This window comes from Staurois parvus, unplaced genomic scaffold (genome assembly GCF_062004578.1).
Source record: "Staurois parvus isolate SC_StPar_1 unplaced genomic scaffold, SC_StPar_1.0 ptg000864l, whole genome shotgun sequence".
Taxonomy (NCBI): domain Eukaryota; kingdom Metazoa; phylum Chordata; class Amphibia; order Anura; family Ranidae; genus Staurois; species Staurois parvus.
In genome coordinates, this window is record NW_028318660.1 from 17731 (window position 1) to 44074 (window position 26344).

At 49.2% G+C, this 26344-nt stretch overlaps 1 protein-coding gene across 1 annotated transcript; it reads left to right on the forward strand.

Annotated features, from left to right (window-relative positions):
* Positions 1 to 5503: 5503 nt before the first annotated feature.
* LOC149443250 (uncharacterized) lies at positions 5504 to 17291 on the forward strand. The gene is made up of 2 exons (XM_089655714.1): positions 5504 to 6612; positions 15925 to 17291. The coding sequence occupies exon 2, from the start codon at positions 16231 to 16233 to the stop codon at positions 16867 to 16869; it is 639 nt and encodes a 212-aa protein (XP_089511840.1). The 5' UTR covers positions 5504 to 6612; positions 15925 to 16230; the 3' UTR covers positions 16870 to 17291.
* Positions 17292 to 26344: the final 9053 nt, after the last annotated feature.

Genomic DNA, 26344 nt, shown 5'->3' on the forward strand with positions numbered 1-26344 from the left:
CTGTAGGCAGGAAGGGAGTAGAAGTGTCCTGTAGGCAGGAAGGGGGTAGAAGTGTCCTGTAGGCAGGAAGGGAGTAGAAGTGCCCTGTAGGCAGGAAGGGGATAGAAGTGTCCTGTAGGCAGGAAGGGGGTAGAAGTGTCCTGTAGGCAGGAAGGGGGTAGAAGTGTCCTGTAGGCAGGAAGGGGTAGAAGTGTCCTGTAGGCAGGAAGGGGGTAGAAGTATCCCTGTAGGCAGGAAGGGAGTAGAAGTGCCCTATAGGCAGGAAGGGGGTAGAAGTGCCCTGTAGGCAGGAAGGGGGTAGAAGTGCCCTGTAGGCAGGAAGGGGGTAGAAGTGCCCGGTGGGCAGGGAGGGGGTAGAAGTGCCCAGTGGGCAGGGAGGGGGTAGAAGTGTCCTGTAGGCACGGAGGGGGTAGAAGTGCCCGGTAGGCAGGAAGGGGGTAGAAGTGTCCTGTAGGCAGGGAGGGGGTAGAAGTGTCTGGTAGACAGGAAGGGGGTAGAAGTGCCTTGTAGGCAGGAAGGGGGTAGAAGTGCCCGGTAGGCAGGAAGGGGGTAGAAGCTGAAAATTGTCGGGGGCAGGAGGGGGGTAGAAGTGTCCGGTGGGCAGGAAAGGGATAGAAGTGTCCTGTAGGCAGGAAGGGAGTAGAAGTGCCCGGTGGGCAGGAAGGGGGTAGAAGTGTCCTGTAGGAAGGAAGGGGGTAGAAGTGTCCTGTGGGCAGGAAGGGGTAGAAGTGCCCTGAAGGCAGGAAGGGAGTAGAAGTGCCCTGTAGGCAGGAAGGGGGTAGAAGTGTCCTGTAGGCAGGAAGGGGGTAGAAGTGTCCTGTAGGCAGGAAGGGAGTAGAAGTGTCCTGTAGGCAGGAAGGGGGTAGAAGTGTCCTGTAGGCAGGAAGGGGGTAGAAGTGTCCTGTAGGCAGGAAGGGGGTAGAAGTGCCCTGTAGGCAGGAAGGGGGTAGAAGCGCCCAGTAGGCGGGAAGGGGGTAGAAGTGCCCAGTAGGCAGGAAGGGGGTAGAAGTGCCCTGTAGACGGGAAGGGGGTAGAAGTGTCCTGTAGGCAGGAAGGGGTACAAGTGCCCTGTAGGCAGGAAGGGGGTAGAAGTGTCCTGTAGGCAGGAAGGGAGTAGAAGTGCCCGGTGGGCAGGAAGGGGGTAGAAGTGTCCTGTAGGAAGGAAGGGGGTAGAAGTGTCCTGTGGGCAGGAAGGGGGTAGAAGTGCCCTGTAGGCAGGAAGGGGGTAGAAGTGCCCTGAAGGCAGGAAGGGAGTAGAAGTGCCTTGTAGGCAGGAAGGGGGTAGAAGTGTCCTGTAGGCAGGAAGGGGGTAGAAGTGTCCTGTAGGCAGGAAGGGAGTAGAAGTGTCCTGTAGGCAGGAAGGGGGTAGAAGTGTCCTGTAGGCAGGAAGGGAGTAGAAGTGCCCTGTAGGCAGGAAGGGGATAGAAGTGTCCTGTAGGCAGGAAGGGGGTAGAAGTGTCCTGTAGGCAGGAAGGGGGTAGAAGTGTCCTGTAGGCAGGAAGGGGTAGAAGTGTCCTGTAGGCAGGAAGGGGGTAGAAGTATCCCTGTAGGCAGGAAGGGAGTAGAAGTGCCCTATAGGCAGGAAGGGGGTAGAAGTGCCCTGTAGGCAGGAAGGGGGTAGAAGTGCCCTGTAGGCAGGAAGGGGGTAGAAGTGCCCGGTGGGCAGGGAGGGGGTAGAAGTGCCCAGTGGGCAGGGAGGGGGTAGAAGTGTCCTGTAGGCACGGAGGGGGTAGAAGTGCCCGGTAGGCAGGAAGGGGGTAGAAGTGTCCTGTAGGCAGGGAGGGGGTAGAAGTGTCTGGTAGACAGGAAGGGGGTAGAAGTGCCTTGTAGGCAGGAAGGGGGTAGAAGTGCCCGGTAGGCAGGAAGGGGGTAGAAGCTGAAAATTGTCGGGGGCAGGAGGGGGGTAGAAGTGTCCGGTGGGCAGGAAAGGGATAGAAGTGTCCTGTAGGCAGGAAGGGAGTAGAAGTGCCCGGTGGGCAGGAAGGGGGTAGAAGTGTCCTGTAGGAAGGAAGGGGGTAGAAGTGTCCTGTGGGCAGGAAGGGGTAGAAGTGCCCTGAAGGCAGGAAGGGAGTAGAAGTGCCCTGTAGGCAGGAAGGGGGTAGAAGTGTCCTGTAGGCAGGAAGGGGGTAGAAGTGTCCTGTAGGCAGGAAGGGAGTAGAAGTGTCCTGTAGGCAGGAAGGGGGTAGAAGTGTCCTGTAGGCAGGAAGGGGGTAGAAGTGTCCTGTAGGCAGGAAGGGGGTAGAAGTGCCCTGTAGGCAGGAAGGGGGTAGAAGCGCCCAGTAGGCGGGAAGGGGGTAGAAGTGCCCAGTAGGCAGGAAGGGGGTAGAAGTGCCCTGTAGACGGGAAGGGGGTAGAAGTGTCCTGTAGGCAGGAAGGGGTACAAGTGCCCTGTAGGCAGGAAGGGGGTAGAAGTGTCCTGTAGGCAGGAAGGGGGTAGAAGTGTCCTGTAGGCAGGAAGGGGGTAGAAGTGTCCTGTAGGCAGGAAGGGGTAGAAGTGCCCTGTAGGCAGGAAGGGGGTAGAAGTGTCCTGTAGGCAGGAAGGGGGTAGAAGTGTCCTGTAGGCAGGAAGGGGGTAGAAGTATCCCTGTAGGCAGGAAGGGAGTAGAAGTGCCCTATAGGCAGGAAGGGGGTAGAAGTGCCCTGTAGGCAGGGAGGGGGTAGAAGTGCCCTGTAGGCAGGAAGGGGGTAGAAGTGCCCGGTGGGCAGGGAGGGGGTAGAAGTGCCCAGTGGGCAAGGAGGGGGTAGAAGTGTCCTGTAGGCACGGAGGGGGTAGAAGTGCCCGGTAGGCAGGAAGGGGGTAGAAGTGTCCTGTAGGCAGGGAGGGGGTAGAAGTGTCTGGTAGACAGGAAGGGGGTAGAAGTGCCTTGTAGGCAGGAAGGGGGTAGAAGTGCCCGGTAGGCAGGAAGGGGGTAGAAGCTGAAAATTGTCGGGGGCAGGAGGGGGGTAGAAGTGTCCGGTGGGCAGGAAAGGGATAGAAGTGTCCTGTAGGCAGGAAGGGAGTAGAAGTGCCCGGTGGGCAGGAAGGGGGTAGAAGTGTCCTGTAGGAAGGAAGGGGGTAGAAGTGTCCTGTGGGCAGGAAGGGGTAGAAGTGCCCTGAAGGCAGGAAGGGAGTAGAAGTGCCCTGTAGGCAGGAAGGGGGTAGAAGTGTCCTGTAGGCAGGAAGGGGGTAGAAGTGTCCTGTAGGCAGGAAGGGAGTATAAGTGTCCTGTAGGCAGGAAGGGGGTATAAGTGTCCTGTAGGCAGGAAGGGGGTAGAAGTGCCCTGTAGGCAGGAAGGGGGTAGAAGCGCCCAGTAGGCGGGAAGGGGTAGAAGTGCCCAGTAGGCAGGAAGGGGGTAAAAGTGCCCTGTAGGCGGGAAGGGGGTAGAAGTGCCCTGTAGGCGGGAAGGGGGTAGAAGTGCCCTGTAGGCGGGAAGGGGGTAGAAGTGCCCTGCAGGCAGGAAGGGGGTAGAAGTGCCCGGTGGGCAGGAAGGGGGTAGAAGTGCCCTGTAGGCAGGAAGGGGGTAGAAGTGCCCTGTAGGCAGGAAGGGGGTAGAAGTGCCCGGTAGTTAGGAAGGGGGTAGAAGTGCCCGGTAGTTAGGAAGGGGGTAGAAGCGCCCTGTAGGCAGGAAGGGGGTAGAAGCGCCTGGTAGGCAGGAAGGGGGTAGAAGCGCCCGGTAGGCAGGAAGGGGGTAGAAGCGTCCTGTAGGCAGGAAGGGGGTAGAAGTGCCCGGTAGGCAGGAAGGGGGTAGAAGTGCCCGGTAGGCAGGAAGGGGGTAGAAGTGCCCGGTAAGCGAGGGGTTAATGGAATTAGGTATCCATTCAATGTATCCTCTGATAATCATAGAGGCCATGAAATAATGTATCACTTTAATTCATGATACTGCAGAATGTGAAATTGTAGCCACTGAAATATCGGGGTGCCAATTGTGACCCCTAAATTGCTGTAACATGACCTACCAACCACAGACATCCACAACAAAACTACCACAAACAATTATTGACAGACTTCCGCCCCTTCTGCCATAAACAGCACCCCTACCAAAGTAACACCATCAAGTGACAGAACTGCAACTGCACTGACATCCGTGTGCCCATATGAATGGCGTAGCGTGCAAAGGTTATATATTGTGTACTTGTGCCCCCCTTGTCATTCCCCCCCCAGAAAGATCAGTCCCCGTGTAGATGTGCCCCCTTGTCATTTCCCCCCAGCAAGATCAGTCCCCCGTGAAGATGTGCCCCCCTTGTCATTCCCCCCAGCCAGATCAGTCCCCCGTGAAGATGTGCCCCCCTTGTCACTCCCTCCAGCAAGATCAGTCCCCCGTGAAGATCTTCCCCCCTTGTCATTCCCCCCCAGCAAGATCAGTCCCCCATGAAGATCTGCACCCCTTGTCATTACCCCCCCCTCACCCAAGGATCAGTACCCCGTGAAGATCTGCCCCCCATTGACGCAAACATCCCCCCCTAGCAATAAGCTCAGTCTCCCTTGCTGCAAATCCCCACCCCCATGTGACTGGCACCCACGTGTAACTGCACCACCAAAACATGTTATGGCCCCCCAATATCACTGATCCCCCCACATGTGACTGTACTTGCCATGTCACCCCCCAAGCAGCTTGGCGACATCAGGATCGTCAGCAGCAGTGATCCGAGGGATGTGACTCCTGTAATATCGGGATCGTCAGCAGCAGTGATCCGAGGGATGTGATTCCTGTAATATTGGGATCGTCAGCAGCAGTGATCCGAGGGATGTGACTCCTGTAATATCGGGATCGTCAGCAGCAGTGATCCGAGGGATGTGACTCCTGTAACATCGGGATCGTCAGCAGCAGTGATCCGAGGGATGTGACTCCTGTAATATCAGGATCGTCAGCAGCAGTGATCCGAGGGATGTGACTCCTGTAATATCGGGATCGTCAGCAGCAGTGATCCGAGGGATGTGACTCCTGTAATATCAGGATCGTCAGCAGCAGTGATCCGAGGGATGTGACTCCTGTAATATCAGGATCGTCAGCAGCAGTGATCCGAGGGATGTGACTCCTGTAATATCGGGATCGTCAGCAGCAGTGATCCGAGGGATGTGACTCCTGTAATATCGGGATCGTCAGCAGCAGTGATCCGAGGAATGCGACTCCTGTAACATCAGGATCGTCAGCAGCAGTGATCCGAGGGATGTGACTCCAGTAATATCAGGATCGTCAGCAGCAGTGATCCGAGGGATGCGACTCCTGTAATATCAGGATCGTCAGCAGCAGTGATCCGAGGGATGTGACTCCTGTAATATCGGGATCGTCAGCAGCAGTAATCCGAGGGATGTGACTCCTGTAACATCGGGATCGTCAGCAGCAGTGATCCGAGGGATGTGACTCCTGTAATATCGGGATCGTCAGCAGCAGTGATCCGAGGGATGTGACTCCTGTAATATCGGGATCGTCAGCAGCAGTAATCCGAGGGATGTGACTCCTGTAACATCGGGATCGTCAGCAGCAGTGATCCGAGGGATGTGACTCCTGTAACATCAGGATCGTCAGCAGCAGTGATCCGAGGGATGTGACTCCTGTAATATCGGGATCGTCAGCAGCAGTGATCCGAGGGATGTGACTCCTGTAACATCGGGATCGTCAGCAGCAGTGATCCGAGGGATGCGAACCCTGTAACATCGGGATCGTCAGCAGCAGTGATCCAAGGGATGCGACTCCTGTAACATCGGGATCGTCAGCAGCAGTGATCCGAGGGATGTGACTCCTGTAATATCGGGATCGTCAGCAGCAGTGATCCGAGGGATGTGACTCCTGTAATTGCAATCCAGCATGAAAGGGGTTAACACTTTCTCAGAGCGAGATCGCTGATCGTCTGCTTATGCCTGAAACTGGCACATGCGCAGATACATCAAGGGGGGCAGATCCTCAGCTTCCATATCAGACTAAGGGAAAATGGCCGCTGGAGGAGGGACAGGCGGGCTACAACAAAATGGAGGAGGGAGATCTAACCCACTGCACTGTAATGTGATAACTGTGTTTCATTGATAATAGACCAGGAAAAAATTGCCACCAAAGGAGGTACAGGTGGTCTACAAGAAAATGTAGGAGGGAGATCTAATCCACTGCACTGTAATGTGATAAATGAGATATAAATGAAATTAGACCAAGGGAAAATGGCCACCAAATAAAGGACAGACAAGCTACAACATAATGGCGCCCGATTAGTCTATTAAGGATTATAATGGTATATATAGGCAGCTGTACGTCCGATGGCCAACTCCTGAGGAGGTCACGTGATGTGATGTAACCTGTAGAGTGGGACAATGACGTCAAGCTGTTAAATTAGAAGATTACGAGCCGCCATCATCTTTTGCTTTTCAGGTTTTTTCCCTGTTGTTTTATTCTATTCAGCTTTTTTTGTACCAGCACCATCTAGTGTCTGCTCTCCATACTGCACCCTCTGTATAAATCTGTCTGCAGTCACTTCCTGTCTGGTGTCACTTCCTGTCTGTGTCACTTCCTGTCCTGAGAACACTTTCTTCCTCTCAGCCATTTTAGATCAGCTTCAAGAAGGTCCAACATAATCGGTCTCCATCCTGAACACACGGCCACCATAGGGCCAGCATGGGATCTTCTCCATGTCAGAGCACACGGGTAAGTCAGGTGGATCTCCTATTCCTGGTCCCGACTCCTGTCCCTGCTATAGACGGACCAATCATCTGTGACCGAACCTTCCTCCTCGTCATCGATGATCTGGGTGTATTATTATTATTATTTATTATTATTAATATTATACAGTATTTATTCCAGGTACTTATATAGCGCCGTCAGTTTACATCTATATTGTACATTCCCATCAGTCCCCGCCCCTGAGGAGCGTATAAATCTAGGGGCCCTAACTCACATTCATACATACACATACTAGGGACAACGTAGGAGACAATTCACCTCCCAGCATGTCTTTGTAGTGTGGGAGGAAACTATAGTACTTGGAGAAAACCCACAAAGGCACAGGGAGAACATGCAAACTCCAGGCAGGTGGTGCCATGGTTGGGATTTGAACCAACAACCCGAGTACTGCCAGGAGGAAGTGCTAACCACTCAGCCACTGTGCTGCCCCGTGCTGTATATATCTCAGCATGTACTTCTCAGTGTTGGTTTCCTCCTCATTGCCGGCCATTAAATGGGCCTCAGAATGGCTCCGGTATTCCCTCCTAGGAAGGACATTCAGGCCGATCTCCCACCATGTTCCTCTGATGTGTCCGAGACAGAATAACTGGAGAGACACCAGGAGAACCCGCTGGGACCTGACACTCCGAGAACCAGAGTTATGGTGGAGTATAGATCCTTCCTGAGATACTCCTCCCTGGGAACGTCATACCTCTGTACTCCTCTCCTGTACATACCCATCACTGTCATACCTCCGTACTCCTCTCCTGTACATACCGATCACGGTCATACCTCTGTACTCCTCTCCTGTACATACCCATCACTGTCATACCTCCGTACTCCTCTCCTGTACGTACCCATCACTGTCATACCTCCGTACTCCTCTCCTGTACGTACCCATCACTGTCATACCTCCGTACTCCTCTCCTGTACGTACCCATCACTGTCATACCTCCGTACTCCTCTCCTGTACATACCCATCACTGTCATACCTCCGTACTCCTCTCCTGTACATACCCATCACTGTCATACCTCCGTACTCCTCTCCTGTACATACCCATCACTGTCATACCTCCGTACTCCTCTCCTGTACATACCCATCACTGTCATACCTCCGTACTCCTCTCCTGTACGTACCCATCACTGTCATACCTCCGTACTCCTCTCCTGTACGTACCCATCACTGTCATACCCCCCACACTCCTCTCCTGTACATACCCATCACTGTCATACCTCCGTACTCCTCTCCTGTACATACCCATCACTGTCTTACCTCCACACTCCTCTCCTGTACATACCGATCACTGTCATACCCCCCCACACTCCTCTCCTGTACATACCGATCACTGTCATACCTCCGTACTCCTTTCCTGTACATACTACTCACCATCGTATCATCTGCAACTCCTCTCTTACATTTACTACCTGCAGTTATGCTCTTCTTCTTAAATTGGGGAATAACTCGATGACTTACATACTTTTCAGACCTTTTTTGAAAAAAGGCTGTTTTGAAAATAATACACTTTAATTTGTATTTCATGATAAATCCTGCCTCATCTCTGCCTCTCTACCTGCAGCCTAACAATGAGGCGTGCATGCAGCCACTGATCTATTTCTGGCTTTTGTCTCTCAGACATTCTAATGTTCATTTCTCCAAACGTCCTCCAGGACAGCCTTCCTGAGACAGAGCTCCTCCCTCTCGGACAGGAAACACGTAAGCACAGTACTATAAAAGGCGGACCACAAGGCCTCCCTCCTGAGTTTTTAGTGTTTCCTCTGCAAGGATGGGTGCAGTCCTCAAGGACCTGATTGTCTGGAAGTCCTGGGCCCTAGAGCTTGCTGGTGGCTCCTGGTCTGTCTTACTTCCTCCTGCTCGATGTGATCCCTTCAGGGGAAGTGGGGCTGCGCTCCTGATATTTTTCCATGCCTCAGTGGATGATGACCATCGGGTGTTTCCTGGGGGATCCAGGACATTTGATGCCTGTCATTCTCCTTCCCGTGCGGGGGGGGCTCCAGCATCCGATGCACAGTGGGGCAGAGTGACTGCCAATCTGGCGTGCGAGTAGCTGCAACTTCTGGGTGCTGTCCAGGTACCAGAAGTTCCTGCTGCAGTGATGTCGTCAACGGGCGCCTGAGACTCATGGTTCCAGTCTCCATAGCAGCACTAGCATCTGGTTAGGCAGCCAGTCTGGTGTACAGACCCAGCAGAGCCTGTGGCGCCACCACAAGAGGGATGGATGGAAGGCACTGACAGTACTCAGGCATATCCTGGTCATTCAGGCACTGGCTCCTCTAAGGTAAGCTTGGGGACTCTGATCCCTCTTGCTGACCCTGGTGGGCACACTTCCTTTTCTTGCTCCCCCAGCACAGTGGTTTTGTATGAGGGGCCCTGGGCTGATTATTTTCTGTACTGTTTTTTTTCTTGCTTATTGTAGGTTAAAGTCCAGGACAAGGTGCAGAGTCAGACCCCCAAGAAGAAGTGTGCAGTTTGTGCAGCTAAATTGGGTTCAGCTTGGGAAAAACCCTTACGCTGCAATTGTGTGGCTAGCCTTATTAAGGATAAGTCATTTACAGCCTGCCATAAAGTGCTCACCTCCATTAAGGATGACGTGTTGTCTACATTTCAATCCTTTAGATCCCTATTGGAAAAATGCAGCCACCACTGGATCCTTGGACCCAATCGGTGGGTTTGGAGGTAGCAGATGCATTAAAAGGGGAGGAGGACCCGGAGGAGGATCCTAGGTCCTGGGTAGATTCAGGCTCATAAGAGGAGGACAGTGATGTTTGCTCCTCCAGAGGTTCCAGGAACAAATTGCCCCTGGAAGATGTGGACGACCTCCTTAAAGCTATCTACGAAACCTTAGAGATCAAGGAGGAGGACGTTTGCCTATCTAAGCATGACCTCATGTATCAAGGTTTGTATGCTAGAAAGACTAATGTCTTTCCAGTCCATAGTTCCCTGGTTGATACCATTAAGCAGGAATGGGAAAGCCCTGAGAGGAAACCCTTTTTGTCAAGTAATCTTAATAGGAGGTTTCCATTTGAGGATAACGGGTCCCAGCAATGGAACAAGGTTCAGAAATTAGACACCCCCTTATCTAAAGTCTCTAAAAGGACAGACTTAACATTTGAAGATATGGGGGCTCTGAAAGACCCTATGGATAAGAGGGATGAAGTCTTACTCCGCAGGGCCTGGGATTCCACTTCCATCAGCTTTAGGCCAGCTTTCTCGGCTACCTGTGTCACCAGATATCTGGAATGCTGGCTTACACAGTCACTTCTCTCAGCAGGGACCTCCAGGCAGCAAATCCTGAAATAATTTCCTTTGCTGTTTAAAGCAGTTGGTTTCCTTGTGGATGCCTCGGCCAAGTCAGTTAAGCTAGCGGCTTGAACCTCTGCCCTAGTGAATTCAGCTAAAAGGGCATTTTGGTTAAAAACCTGGGCAGGGAACTCAGCATTCAAACTGCACCTTTGTGCCTTACCCTTTATTGGCGATAATCTTTTTGGTCCAGGTCTTGAGGAGGTTCTGGAATGTACAGCCCATAACAAGAGGACATTCCCAGAGAGTAGGAAAAGGTCCAAAATGACTCCAGATCATTGTGCAGGTCTGATCTGCAACTACAGGAAACGTTTGGTTGAGGGTATTGCTGCCAAAGGAGGGTCAACCAGTTATTAAGTCCAAAGGTACACATACTTTTTCCTCCCTGCACTGTGAATGTTTACATGTTATGTGCAATCAAACCATGGCAACATCTAATGTTTGTGTAGTATTATGTTCAGCAGACTGTGTTCTTCTATTGTTGTGATTTAGATGACGTTCAGAGCACATTTTATGCCCAATTCATGCAAAACTCCCCAAGGGGGAGAGAGTATTCCCAAGGGGTTCACATACTTTTTCTTGCAACTGTATAATGTCACAATATAGGTGCTGCCAGGGTGCCCAAATCTGTTATATCTCCCTCCCAAATATAGTACATTTCAGCCCCTCAAATAAAGTGCATTCCAGTCCCAATTTCATTAGCCAGTTTCCCCCAATTCCCTTAGCACATTGTAATTTAATTAATAAAGCTCAGCTCCCATTTCAGTAGTTGTTTCCCCCCTGTCAGGATGACCTTCCCCCCTTGCTGCCTCTCGTCCTGCCGCGGCTTTTTGAAGCCGAACCACGCAGGACAAGAGGTGTGGCTCCTCTCACCTCCGCCACTATCTTCTCCCCATCCTGCGAGGCATTAGGGGAAAAGATAGTGAGGTTCACACCTGTCTGCGGAGAGGTACGAACCTCCTGCGGAGAGGTTCTGGACCGCGGTGTCAGAATGACGCCGCACGGTCCCAACATCTGCACTGCATGCACAGGGAGTTCCGGCTCTTGCGGATGCCACCGGACAAAGGCTGCGCTCCGTGTCCAGGGGGGCGTGCCTCTTTGCCGAGCAACGAGGCTCACTGCCCACGGCCCGCCCGCCATTGCCAGGACGACCAAGAAGCGTCCTGCATCGGTTTAAGAGACCGATGACAGGCTCATCCCGGTCATCCATTTCACTGCCAAGCCACCGAGGGATCCCAGATGAGACGGGACTCTTGTGGCCATTACACCCCCCCAACGGATAAGGGGAGCTGCCGCACTGCACACCCCAAAGCTAAGGGGGAGAATCATGCCAGCTGCCCACCGCAAGCCCCAGAGAAGGGGGAGACCTCCACAAGCTGCCACTCTGCAAGCCCCAAGGATAGGGGGAGAACTACACCAGCTGCCTTCTGCAGGCATCTAGGACTCGGGGGGATTATTACCATGGACTATGCCACGCATACTCCGGTTTCAGGGCAAGTACTTGATGTCATACTGCCTTGCTCCCTTGTGGACCCGGGCACCCCTGTCTGATCTGTGAGTGAATGCCCCCCTGTTTTCCCTGAACTGTTCTTGTACTCCCTCTCCTCCTCCCTGTTTGGATTACAAACTGCTGTAGAGATTTTAACTTTGCCCCTGTGGCTGGACTACAATTATTTTTGGTCCTCTTCTTGCTATTTCCCATACTGGGCACTGCCACCCCCTTGCAATCCCCCATTGAGTGACTGCCATTTGTAATAATAAAGCTTTGTGTGTTTGACATCTGCCTTGCGTGTTCTGTCCTGCCTACCCTCCGTCACAATATACCTTCCTGTTTCCTCTGCATATTACAGTGTCATGCCACCACTTATGTATGGGGCACTGTTAAACTGCATCTACCCCAGTCCATCCGTATCTTACCGAAACTTAGAGTGGTCTGGGGCTTCCTAACTTTGCTAAATATTTCCAAGCTGCACATCTTGCTCAACTCCCTAAATATCATGCAGTAAAAGTGACCCCCTCCTATGGGTCACTATAGAATCAGTAGATTGTAACCCCTCATGAGTTGCAAATTTACTATGGCTACACCCAAGAGACCGTCGCTCACTCCAACACCCAATTACTAAACACTACCCATCTATCTGGGACAGTCTAAAGTTCTGATACACCTTACAGTCACCCCATAACCCACTCATGGCATACCTCCTCCATCCAGGCTTTTATCCGGCATGGATGCCTCCATCTTCTTTTCATGCTTGTCCTAGAGCTAGTCTAGTTCAACACCAGACTCCTTTATACCCTTCCAAACCCTATGTGACTCCAACAAAATCTCTACCTCTGAAATTTTTAGATATCTTCAGATCAAACACTTGTATTGCTCCCACTTACACATGAACACCTCTCTCCCAGACATGACTAGGTTTGGACACATATGTAAATGTGACCCCCCATGCCAGACTTTTGATTTCCACCTTATATGCACAGTTACCAGCTCCACCACCTTACACTTCCATACCATATACATCCAAGTGGGAATGGGATTTAAATCTTCATTTGGAAGCGATTGGGCAGACATATGGTCTTCTGCAAAATCCTCCTCCCAAAATATAGTTGCTATGGAGCCTAACCACAGCACTCTCATGTACTGGTACCTGGTCCCTGCCCGGATCACTAAATCCATCCCTAATCCCTGACTTGTTTATGTGGCTGCTCTGAAGCAGGTATCCACATTTGGTGGACCTGCCCGGTTGTTCAAACGTATTGGTGCAAAATATTCCATATGCCTACAGTTCTTTATGAAGAAGTTACAGTATATATATCCATCCGGCCACTGCCTCATTTAATAACAAGCCCCAAGAAGTATACCTTATGGTGTGTCTCCAAGCTATGGATGGAAGGAAAGGGATCACCCCACCGGCAAGTGAGAAGAGGGGAGCATGAGTCAGAGCGATTCCAGTGTCAGCCAATACAAGTAAAGGGATGGATGCAGTGTGACCAAGCCCAAGTGGGTGTGGTGAAATGCATCAGAGGGCATGGCTAGAATGGCAGCTGAGGCCATTCCTCAACACTGGACTTGGTCGGTTGACCAGCGTCCATTCCTTTACTTGCATAAGGCCCAAGAAGTGACACACTGGCAATTCAAACTACTCCTGTAGGTCACCACCATGGCTTAGCAAACCATAGCGAAGGCCTGGAAATCCCCCCACCTCAATACCACTGAAACTAAGAATAGTGCCACTCGAGCCACGATACATGTCAAAGTAGAAGCCGTCCTATTAGACAGAGTGCATGAAAATGAACAACTATGGCAGCCATGGGTTGACCATTTCCTACCCTCAAACTCTGATGAAACCTTACTCTCTTTGTAGTCCTGAGTCCATTAGGTAACCCACTACTCAGTTGCTGCTCTATACAGGCACACACCCTCCCCCCCTGGGGACCTCCTCTCCTCCCCCTTATCTGTACCCCTTTCTTCACTACTCTTGCTCTTATCTCTCCATTGCTCTCTTCCTTTTCACCTTTCCTCTCATTAGCTCTTTATCCCTTATGGGGGTTTTCCCAATTGGGGAACCTACACTATCAGTTTGAATTTTCAGTGAGGCGGACAGGTCACCCACTCGTCTGCCACTGATATCTGCATACAGGTTGAAGTACTAAATCTATACTCCCACTGTGAGAGTACCAGAAATGATATTATAGAGTATAGAACGTGTGCCAGTCTCTACATTCACTCCTCCCTTGATACTATAGCACTGTTATCTCTTGCTGATGTTAAAGCAGAGCTCCACCCAAAAGGGGAAGTCCTGCTTCAACTAGTTGCCGACCACAGGTAGCCAAATGACGACTGCACTGCGGCAGGCCAGTTCTGGGAGGCTGTCATATGACGTCCTCCCAGAATGCGCTCTCCTGCATGCCCCTGGGGGCGCACACCTGGCGATCTCCATGATTGTTGTGTTCTATGACACGCTGGTCATCGAGAAATGCAATTGCCGGTTCTAGACTGCACTTTCCTCACCCTGTCAGAGCATGAGGAAAGTACTGCCGGCAGTTGTCAGAGGAGGGATCATCAGTGCCCTAAGGATCGGTGCCCATCAGCGCCACCCACCAGTTCCACCCACAAGTGCCCAGCAGTGCCACCCACCTTTGCCCAGCAGTGTCACCAGTCAGTGCCCAGCAGTGCTGCCTATCAGTGACTATCAGTACCCATTATCAGTGCCGCCTAACAGTGCCAGCTCATCAGTGCTGCCTCATCCAACAAGATAAAATGAGCGCTGGATAAACATAGAAATGGAGCAGCTGGCATGAAAGGTAAGAACCTCAAAACCCTCTAATCAATAATAAATAAAACACATGCAGCGCTAAAGGTATGAAAAAATGTAAAATCATAAATATCATGAATGAAATGTATCTAGATACAATGGATAATATAAAAGTGACCAACTATGATCTCCATATCAATTATAGTGACATAAATAAATACACGCACTGAGGCGTATGGTGGAGTATAGATGTGATAAACGTCCCAAGTTGGCGTTTCAAAGTGCATACGTGAAATATAAAAACGGTTAGTCTCTAATCCGTGTAATCAGTGCTGCCTATCAGTGCCCATCAGTGCTGCCTATCAGTGCCCATCAGTGCAGCCTCAACGCACATCAGTGAAGGAGAAAAATTACCTTCAATTTGCAATATTTTATAATAGAAACAAAGAACTTTTTTTTTCAAATGTTTTGCTATTTTTTTGTTTATAGCGCTAAAAATAAAACAGCCATCGGGGAGTAAAGACCACCAAAAGAAAGCTCTATTTGTGTGACAAAAATGATAAAAATTTCACACGAGTACAATGTTGCATGACCGCGCAATTGTCATTTACTGTGGCAACGCTGAAAGCTGAAAATTGGCCTGGTAAGGAAGGGGGTATAAGTGCCTGGTCGGCAAGTGATTAAGGACCCAACTGGCACCTTTTTGGGGGGGTAACCAAAATTGACAGGTACCCGCTCCCACTTCTGTAAGTGGCTTCCAGTTTGGGGAGCTCATTTAGAAGAAGCCATCAGCTAGAATCAAACTCACTACTCTACAGTATGGTGAAGACCAAGGAGGCCTAGCAATACCAAATGTTAGACTTTATATTATAGCTGCCCAACTTCAGCATCTTACCAGGTGGGACTTAGTAGACACATTAGATCCCATCCATCGGTTGTTACTTCCATCAGATACAGATTTCACATCACTCTCACACTTGTTAATGGGCTTCAGATGGCACCAGTGGGAAAGCCATGATCTCTCATATATTTATTCCAGTCTTTTGACTCTTGCCGAAGACTTATAGAAAGAAATGGGAAACAGAGAAAATAATAGAGAGTGGTGGGAGGTGATTGTGACCTCCATACCTCTCATCTCTCTGTCCTCTTCACAGAAACTCAGTCATTTATTTTGCATAGATCATTCAGGACTCCAGCTCAATTGTTCAGCTAGGACAGGAGGGATTTCCCCTTATGACCCCAATTGTAGCGGTGATGTCGAGGATTTGATACACGTTTTGGAGATGTCCAAAATTATTCAAAAAGTGGAACGATATGACCAGTATTGTAATGTAGGTGTTCAATATTCCTCGGGTGTGCCTCTTGGTGTCAATAGAGGAGGAATTATTTACACCTCCTCCTATTACAAGTCATATAGCAATAGTGAGGCTGCTTGACCATAAAAAATATCCCGATCTTGGCTATCATCTCAAACTCCCAGCAGACACCAGTGAATTGAGCAGGTGATCTCCACATCAACATGTGAAAAAACGAACGTATCAACATTGTTATTCCCCCAAGAAATGTATGTCTCTCTAGCAGAACTGGCTGGATACTCCTTGTTAGTTAGTTAGTTCTTCATAGGCTTTTAAAATTTTAGCTCCATAGAAGGAGAAAGGCCATTTGTATCCTACTGAATGGTGACTACATTGGAGACTGATTTTTTCTTTTTTTTTTGTACAGGTAGATTGATGAACCAAGTTTTCGGTCATGTTGGTCTTTATAAATACGGCTGAGTCACATGGAAAACAAGACATATGAATGTCTTAATTGACTGAAAGTCTTTATTGCAGCTCACTGGAGGATTCACACGGGATACAAGTCATATCTGTGTTCTAAAAGTCATGGTTTGGATCCTCTTCCACATTGATCCAGCAGGAGAAAAGTAATTTCAATGTTCTGGAAGTGACAATGGCTTTACAATAAAGTCCAACACAAGTATACATAAGAGGAGTCATTTCAAACTACTTCTTATTTGGAGATTTTACAATGGAGAGAAAATATATCAGACACCAGAAGGTTCACAAGGGAGAGAAGTCATATCAGTGTTCTGAATGTGATAAAGCTTTTATAAAGAAGTCAAATTTTTTCAGACACCAGAGGATTCACACTGGAGAGAAGTCATATCAGTGTTCTGAATGTGATAAAGCTTTTACACAGAAGTCATGTCTTATCACACACCAGAGGATTCACACTGGAGAGAAGTCATATCAGTGTTCTGAATGTGATAAAGCTTTTACTGTGAAGACAAATCTTATCACACACCAGAGAAGTCACACTGGAGAGAAGCCATATCAGTGTTCTGAATGTGATAAAGCTTTTACTCAGAAGTCAAATCTTATCCCACACCAGAGGATTCACACTGGAGAGAAGCCACATCAGTGTTCTGAATGTGGCAAAGCTTTTATACATAAGTCATATCTTATCAAACACCAGAGGATTCACACTGGAGAGAAGCCATATCAGTGTTCTGAATGTGATAAAACCTTTACAGTGAAGTCACATCTTATCACACACCAGATGATTCACACTGGAGAGAAGCCATATCAGTGTTCTGAATGTGATAAAGCTTTTACACAGAAGTCAAGTCTTATCACACACCAGATGATTCACACTGGAGAGAAGTAATTTTAATGCTCTCAATGTGACAAAACTTTTACAGTTAATGTCGGTCTAATCGATCATCGGAGGATTCATACATTTCTGCATAGATTAAATTTTGGAAGAAAAGGGATATTAAAGCAGTTTCAGGTGTCACAAGTTTGTTTCACATCCCCAATGTCATCCCACAAGCTAGAGAAGAAGGGAAAAGATAAAATGTTACTTTTAAAGAAACAAACTTAAACAAACTGGAATGTAATGATTGGATGAACTGAGTTTAGTGTTTATGTCCATCAATACACAACTAGAAGGGATTTGAATATTTTACCTTTTGACAATTGTTTTTAAGATAAGCATCAATAACTGAACAGCTTCCCTCATGATTCTCATCTTTATCTTTTTTATGGAGCTTTGACTGAACATGTAATGCATTTTCATGATTCACCAACTGAGTTGTGTTTCCAAGCATTTTCTTCATTTCTGGATCCTGAGGTAATACATGACCAGCACTGCCTCAGTACCAGAGACTAGGATGGGTCTTACCAAGTCTCTGAAGCCTCATTGGGAGAGCCCATTACAGGTTCTTCCGACTAGTAATACATCATCAGCCAGGCTTGAGGTCTCCAGCTAAGCCCACCTTGTCCACTCCTCCGAATACATGTTCCATCACCTCTCCCATTATCAATGCCTCCTTTCCACATTTCATCTCTCATTAATATTATTATACAGGATTTATGGCGCCAACAGTTTGCTCAGCGGTTTACAATATAACGGGAGACAATACAGCAACAATACAAGAGGGATAGGAGGGCCCTGCTCTTTGGAGCTTACATTCTAGGAGGGAGGGGCTAGTGGTACAAAAGGTAGTAACTGTGGGGGATGGACTGGTAGGAAGAGTAGAAGATTCCATTATTAGCTGAGGGCATGATAGGCTTCCCTGAAGAGAGAGGTTTTCAGAGATCGCCTAAAAGTGAGCAGAGTAGGCAATAGTCTGATAAATTTGGGTAGAGAGTTCCAGAGGATGGGGGGAGCTCTGGAGACAAGCATGAGAGGAGACAAGGGAGCTAGAGAGCAAGAGGTTGTGAGAGGAGCGGAGAGTACGTTTTGGGTGATATTTGGAGACAAGATCGGTGATGTAATTTGGGGCAGAGTTATAAATGGCTTTATATGTTATTGTTAATGTTTTTGAATTTTATCCGTTGGGCAATGGGAAGGCAGTGGAGGGATTGGCAGAGAGGGGTGGAGGACACTGAGTGGGGGCCAGTGGAGGGATTGGCAGAGAGGGGTGGAGGTTACTGAGTGGAGGGATTGGCAGAGAGGGGTGGCTGATACACAATAGTTAGTAAGGTGGATGAGTCTGGCAGCAGCGTTCATGATAGACTGGAGCGGGGATAGCCTGCGATGAGGTCGGCCAATGAGAAGGGAGTTACAATAGTCAAGAAGGGATATAACAAGGGAGTAAATAAGTTCCTTAGTGGTTTCCGAGGTTAAGAACGGCCGTATCTTGGAGATATTGTGGAGGTGAAGTCTACAAGATTTGGAAAGTGATTGGATTTGGGACTGAAAGGACAGATGGGAGTCTAGGATTACACCTAGTACCCTGGCATGAGGGGAGGGACTGATGATTGTGTTATTGATCTTGATGGAGACGTCGGGGAGGGGGCACAGGCTGGGGGGAATACTAAGAGCTCAGTTTTGGAAAGATTGAGTTTGAGGAAGTGGAGGGACATCCATTCCGATATGTCGCTTAGTAAGTTAGTAATGCGAGAGGAGACTGAAGAGGTGAGGAGTAGAAAGATAGATGTGTGTGTCATCAGCATAGAGATGGTACTTAAAACCATGGCAGAAGGGAGAGGAGGTGTAGATGTAGAAGAGTAGGGGTCCAAGGACGAAACCTTGAGGTACCCCTATGGAAAAAGGGAGTGGAGAGGAGGAGGCAGAGTTATAGTTAACGATGAACAAGCTCTGCAATAGGTAGGAGAACCAGGAGAGAGCAGAGTCTTGGAGGCCAACTGAGTGGAGTTTTTTGAGGAGGACCATATCAACCATATCAAAAGCTGCAGAGAGGTCAAGTAGTAAGAGTATGGAGTAGTGGCCATTGGTTGGGATGAGTATGGAGTAGTGGCCATTGGTTGGGATGAGTATGGAGTAGTGGCCATTGGTTGGGATTAGTACGGAGTAGTGGCCATTGGTTGGGATGAGTATGGAGTAGTGGCCATTGGTTGGGATGAGTATGGAGTAGTGGCCATTGGTTGGGATTAGTACGGAGTAGTGGCCATTGGTTGGGATTAGTATGGAGTAGTGGCCATTGGTTAGGATGAGTACGGAGTAGTGGCCATTGGTTGGGAGGAGTACGGAGTAGTGGCCATTGGTTGGGATTAGTATGGAGTAGCGGCCATTGGTTGGAATGAGTACAGAGTAGTGGCCATTGGTTTTAGCAGTTATATTATTAGTGGGTTTTAGTAGGGCAGTTTCAGTGGAGTGTAGTGAGCAAAAGCCAGACTGTAAAGGGTCAAAAAGGTTTTTGTTGGTGAGTTAGGAGCTCAGGTGATTGTAGACTAAGCGTTCTAAGAGTTTAAAAGTAAACAAGAGCAGGGAGATGGGTCTTAAGTTGTTCAGGTTGGTGGTGTCCAGCGAGAGCTTTTTAAGTATGGGAGTGATGTGCGCATGCTTTAGAGGGGAGGGGAAGGGCCCAGTAGAGAGGGAGAGATTGAAGATGTGAGTGAGGGAGCATAGGATGGAAGAAGAGGGTGACCGTAGTAGTTGTGAGGGGACAGGATCCAGGGGGCAGGTAGTGAGACGGGCTTCTGAGGAAACCTTAGTGACCTCTTCGGTAGTAGGAAGGTCAGAAGAGTAAAGTGTGGAGGGAGGTTTAGTATAAGTTATGCTAAGTGGTATGTGTTCCGTTCTCAAAACACTGACAATGTGTGGCTCTAAATGGACAGCTAAACCCTTGTCAGAATCTCCAGCAAACAGAAGCCCACTGCTTGTGTTGTCTACCAAAGAATCCAACTTTATTTTATAGGTGAAACTGAAACACAATACAATGACAGCATATCAGTATACATAGAATAACTAGTGTAACATAAATGACAGATGACACAGCAGAAAGGCACTTACAGGTGATGATGTCTCAAGCCCCTTGGGAGAGAAGCAAGCACACTGCATCCACAGTTAATAGAAGTCTAAAATGGCTGACGAACTTCATAAACCAAGAGTCACTTCCTGTCTGAGAGCTTACATATCCAGAGGAGAACTGCCATACATGTTTGCCACTAGATGGCCGTGGTACACTACATGTCCCATATAAGTAACTTTAATTCAATTAGCCTGTGAAGGCAACACAGTATGGATGTCTGTGCAGTGGAGATGCCCCTACGAATTGCATCAATCTTGTTTTTTAAATGATTTTTTAATCTCGTGAGCAGTGAGTGAGGTACTGGGTGGAGGTGGAGAAAGTTGAGAGTTAGAAGTAGAGAAGAGACGACGAGGACTGGATGACAAGCTATTGATGAGAGTGACAAAGTTGGCTTGTCTGGCAGCATGGAGGGAGGAATTGTATGTTAAGAAAGCAGATTTATATCGGGTGAATGCTTGGTGAGATTTGGTTTTACACCACATTCGCTCCAGCGCACGACTATGTCGTTTAAGATCTCTGGTGTTGTCAGTCTGCCAAGGTCGTAATGGTCGGGGCCTGATGCTTCATGTTAGAGGAGCAAGTGAGTCTAATGTGGATGAAAGTGAACTGTTGTAGACAGCAGTGGCCAGGTCAGGGCAGGACAGGGGAGAGATTCTGTCATAGAGGTGGTCAGTTGCAGAGTGGAAAGGAGAAGGGTTCAAGTTGTGAAGGTTTCTGCAGGTGATTGCTGATTGGAGGGATAAGTGTTTGAAGATGAGGAGACTGTGAAGGTGATGAGATTGTGATCATAGACAGGAAAGGGGGTGTTTGTGAGGTTGTAGGATATCATCTCATGGGTGACAACCTTTCAGGCAGGTCTGTGTCTGTGACACCAGCTAGAAAGAAGTCTCTGTTCAGTGAGAAAACAACATCCCAAGCTGATGCAGGCCTTCCAATACTGAGTTACTGCTGATTTAGGGGATGTATTCAGCAGTAAAACGTAAGCCCAGCTGGCCACTTGTGTTCCATGTGGTTCTGCCAAATGGGATTCCATCAGGTGAAGATCAGAAATCCTTGTTCCATGTTTTCTCTTTCCAGCTATTACTCCTCTCCATAGACTAATCACACAATACAACTGCCAGAGATCTGAACTTACAACGTGCTGAGTGTGCGGTCATATTCCTACCACTTCTTCCGGGGGACTGACATTCCTCTGATTGGGGTTCACAATAATCACTCTGAGTGCACACATCTCTTTTTGGTGGAAAGTTTGTAAAGAAAACTTCTTCTCCCTGGAAATATTACAACGTTGGCACCAAAGTGTAACTATGGGCAACATCAATAATGACATTAATAATGAAATCTGTCATTAGCAGAGCAGGCTTTGTTTTTCTGAGTCTCCTATTGTTTTATGTTTTGTTGTCCCTCCCAGTAGATATTTTTTGTCTACTTCCTGTAGAAAATCCAAGTCTTTTGGTAAAAATGGCAGTTGGAGGGGTTGGGGCAAATCCTATAACACTGCTGGGGGTGCTCACAACTGTCAGTTGTCATTCATATGGGGGGTTGGACCTTATAGAGAACCTGTTGCTGTAACTGCTGTAGAGGCGTTAGCTGAAGTTGGGCTTTACTTGTTGTGTGTCTTACTTATAACTCAGGTCTGCGACTAAAAAGCTGTTTGATTATTTTCATCTAATTTCCATGTATTTTGGTGTGCTGAAAACAAATAAAATATTGAAAAAACTCCTAGACGTCAGGATTTGCCACAAAATGCAAAATTGTCTTCAAGTTTATTAAAAAAATAATAATTTTTGGGGTTTTTTTTAATATTATGGGTTTTTAACCAAATTTAAAGTCCAAATTACTATTAATTCACAGAAGTGCATTTAAGATATAAAATGCCAAAAAAAACCTTAAAGGGGTTGTCCAAATTATGTAAAAAAAAATATAGCACTGTAAATCTGATGGTCAGCAATATATACATAAGCTAAGCAAGTTTTAGGGAAACAAATTCTATTTCCTCATTTCCCTAGTTCTCTTCTGGCCCTTTGTTGTTATTTGCTCTTAACTAGAAAAACGCATTGACTCCTGCTGCTTTCCTCTGGGTAACTGCATCTATCTCCTATCTCCGCTCTTAACTAGGAGAACGCATTGACTCCTGCTGCTTTCCTCTGGGTAAATGCATCTATCTCCTATCTCCGCTCTTAACTAGGAGAACGCATTGACTCCTGCTGCTTTCCTCTGGGTAAATGCATCTATCTCCTATCTCCGCTCTTAACTAGAAAAAGGCATTGACTCCTGTTAAATTCAGAACAAATGGTGTATTTATATTTGTGTATGTTGACCATTCCTCACCTCCAGCTGCACTCAGGTTTATGACTGTAGCCTGTTCCCAATGAAACATCCCCCACTATTCATGTGATCCTTATCAGCTTCTAATTGGGGTGGAGTTGAATGCTCATTTGAGTATCTCTCTATAAATTTAGATCAGCTCATGGGGGGAGATCTCTGATGGGGGGCACAGTCTCTGATGGGGGTGCTGCATTGAGCGAGTGCTGTGTTGATGGAGTGCGATGCAGTTAAACACAGCAGTTGGAACTAAAGCAGGAGAACTTCAGCAGCAGGAAGACACAACAACAGCAAGAAACTCTACTGCACGCTGGACAGACTGCAAGCAATCACCCCGGGAAACATCTCTTACATGCCTGAGTCCCACTCCGTGTACCTTTATATAATACGCCCCTCTTCTCCTCTTCATATTACTATCCTCTGTTCCCAAATCTCATTTCTTTACCCCTCTGCTCCACCCCAAAACTTGTACATCTCCCCCTCATTGCTATCATCTTCCTACTACTGCTCTCATCACCTCCCCAAAATGCCTCTTCCACTCCTCCTTCTCATTTTCCTCTCCTCCATTCCCAAAATCCATTCACTATATCCCTCTGCCCCTCCCAAACAATTGTATATTGTGTCCTCACTGCTTCCTTCACTCCTCTACGGCACCCACCACCTCCTCCTATTACTCCACTCTCCCACTGACCCAAAAACCTCCACTAGTAGTTTCTCACGCTCCTACACATCCAGCTCCCATGCCACCTTTCTCACCCTTCTCGTAACCGCGGGGGACATCTCCCCCAATCCTGGCCCTCCACCACCTCCCTCACCCGCGCAACACCCTTCCGCCTCCACGTCCCGCCGCAACCCCCGCAAATTAGTATCTGTCCCCCTGCTCCCTAAAATCTCCCCCCCGTTTTCATGTGCACTCCTGAATGCCCGATCGGTGTGCAACAAGCTTACCGCCATCCGCAACCTCTTTGTTTCCCGCTCCCTCAACCTCCTAGCGATCACAGAAACCTGGATCCAGCCCACTGACTCTACCTCCCCTGCTGCATTCTCCTACGGAGGTCTCACCTGGACCCACTCACCCAGGCCCAACGGTTGTAGAGATGGTGGGGTTGGTCTGCTCCTGTCACCACAGAGCACCTTCCGTGTCCTCCCAAACCCCCCCTCCCTATCCTTCTCCTCCTTCGAGGCCCACTGCATCCGACTATTCTCCCCAACCCCCCTAAAGATTGCTGTGATATACCGGCCTCCTGGATCCATATCCCGCTTCCTGGATGACTTTTCCTCCTGGCTACCCTTCTTCCTCTCCTCTGAGCTACCCACCATCATCCTTGGGGATTTCAACATCCCTGTCAACCTCGACAACCCGGACACATCCCATCTCCTCCACTTAACCTCCTCCTTTGCACTTGCACAGTGCATACAATCCACCACCCACTCGGTAATATCCTTGATCTTGTCTTCTCCAACCGCTGCGCTCCCCACAACCTCACTAACACCCACTTTCCTCTCTCTGACCACAACCTGATTACCTTCTCTATCTCCTCGTCCTCCAACACTTACTCCTCCAAATGTACTACCAGCCGTAACCTCCGCAACCTTAACCCTGCCCCCCTCCACTCTGCAGCTGATCAACTCCATGACAGCATCCTCCCCCTGTCCTGCCCCGACTTGGCTATGACTGCCTACAACAATGCGCTGTCAACAGCCCTTGACTCACTAGCGCCTCTAACCACACGCAACATCAAACCCCGACTGGCAGACTGATCACACCAAAACCCTTAAACGACACAGTCGTGCCCTGGAGCGACTATGGCGCAAAACCAAATCCCAACAAGCCGTCACCCGCTACAAATCTGCCTTCCACACATACACCTCCTCCCTCCACACAGCCAAAAAAGCTTACTTCCTGACCCTTATCAAGGCCCTCTCCTACAATCCTCGCCGACTCTGCTTCACCTTCAACTCTCTACTCTCGCCACCCCCACCTCCACCCAGCACCTCACTCACTGCCCTTGAGATTACCAATCACTTCAAAAACAAGATTGACACAATTCGCAAGGACATCGCTGCAACTCACGCCCTCTCAATCTGTCCCCTCTCACACATCTACCCCCTCATCCTCCCTCCTCCTCGACATAGCCCGCAGGGACTTCATCGCTGCTCAAACTCCCTCCAACCCCATTCCCCTTCACTCAGCTACCCCCCTCATCACCCCTCTCCCACGGCCCCACAACTGCTCTGACCTCCACTTCCACCCCACCCTACATTCCTCATACTGAAGCTCCCCCAACACTCTGCACCTTTGACCTTACTACCATTGAGGAAGTTTCCAAGATCCTCTCTGATGCCCGCCTCACCACCTGCCCCCTCGACCCTATCCCCTCACAACTCCTCCATCCTACGCTCCCTCACCCACATCTTCAATCTCTCCCTCTCCTCCGGCACTTTCCCCTCCCCTCTGAAACATGCACACATCACCCCCATACTTAAAAAGCCCTCCCTTGACCCCAATGACCCGAACAACCTCAGACCCATCTCCCTGCTCCCATTTACATCTAAACTCCTCGAGCGCCTAGTCTACACCCACCTATGCTCTCACCTCAATGACAACAACCTCCTCGATCCCCTACAGTCCGGCTTCCGTCCCCTACACTCCACCGAACCTGCCTTACTCAAACTCTCCAACGACCTGCTAACCGCCAAAGCTAATGGCCACTATTCAGTGCTCCTACTCCTTGACCTCTCTGCGGCCTTCGACACAGTCGACCAACCCCTCCTCCTCAAAAAACTACACTCCCTCGGCCTCAAAGATTCTTCTCTCTCCTGGCTCTCATTCTACCTATCACAACGCTCTTTCAGCGTTACCTATAATGCTACCACCTCCCCCTCTCTGTTGGGGTCCCTCAAGGCTCTGTCCTTGGGCCCCTTCTCTTCTCCATCTACACCTCCTCCCTTGGCCAACTCCTACACTCTCACGGCTTCAACTACCACCTCTATGCCGACGACACACAAATCTATCTCTCAACCCTCCACCTCACCCCCTCGGTCTCTGCCTGAATCACACACCTACTGAGCGACATATCAGACTGGATGTCACTCCACTTCCTTAAACTGAACCTCTCCAAAACCGAGTTTCTTGTCTTCCCCCCCCAGCCCGGACACCACCCCCACATTGACTTCTCCATCACATTCAACAACACCACCATCAAACCCGAACCGCAGGCCAGAGTACTTGGTGTCATTCTGGACTCTAACCTATCTATCCAGCCCCAAGTCCAATCTTTAACAAACTCGTGCAGACTCCACCTCTGCAACATCGCCAAAATCTGCACATTCCTAACTCCAGAAACCACTAAACAGCTCATCCACTCCCTCATCATATCACGACTGGACTACTGCAACTCCCTCCTTACTGGCCTGCCTCGCCGCCGGCTATCCCTGCTTCAGTCGATCCTGAATACGGCTGCCAGACTCATTCACCTTACCAACCGCTCCATCTCCGCCACCCCCCTCTGCCAATCCCTCCACTGACCTCCACCCCCCTCTGCCAATCCCTCCACTGGCTTCCGATTGCGCAATGGATCAAATTTAAAATCCTAACACTGACGTACAAAGCTGTCCACCATACTGCCCCAAACTACATCACTGACCTAATATCCAAGTACCACCCAGCACGCACACTCCGCTCCTCACAAGACCTCCTTCTCTCTAGTTCCCTGGTCTCCTTCTCCCACACCCGCCTCCAGGACTTCTCCAGGGTGTCACCCATCCTCTGGAACTCCCTGCCCCAACCCATCAGATTATCACCTACTCTCCTCTCCTTTAGGCACACCCTGAAAACCCATCTCTTCAGGGAAGCCTACCCCACCCCCTGCTAACTTGAATACCTCCTCCACTCTTCCTACCACTCCATCCCCCACAGCTATCTCCTCCTGTGCCACCATCCCCTCCCTCCTAGATTGTAATCTCAAAAGAGCAGGGCCCTCAATCCCCTCATGTTTTGCATTGTATTGGTATTGTTCTGTCACATGTTCTGTCCTC

What these genes read in the sequence shown, in the direction of transcription:
- LOC149443250 (XM_089655714.1), top strand. Translation starts at nt 16,231, where the DNA reads ATGGAGAGAAAATATATCAGACACCAGAAGGTTCACAAGGGAGAGAAG.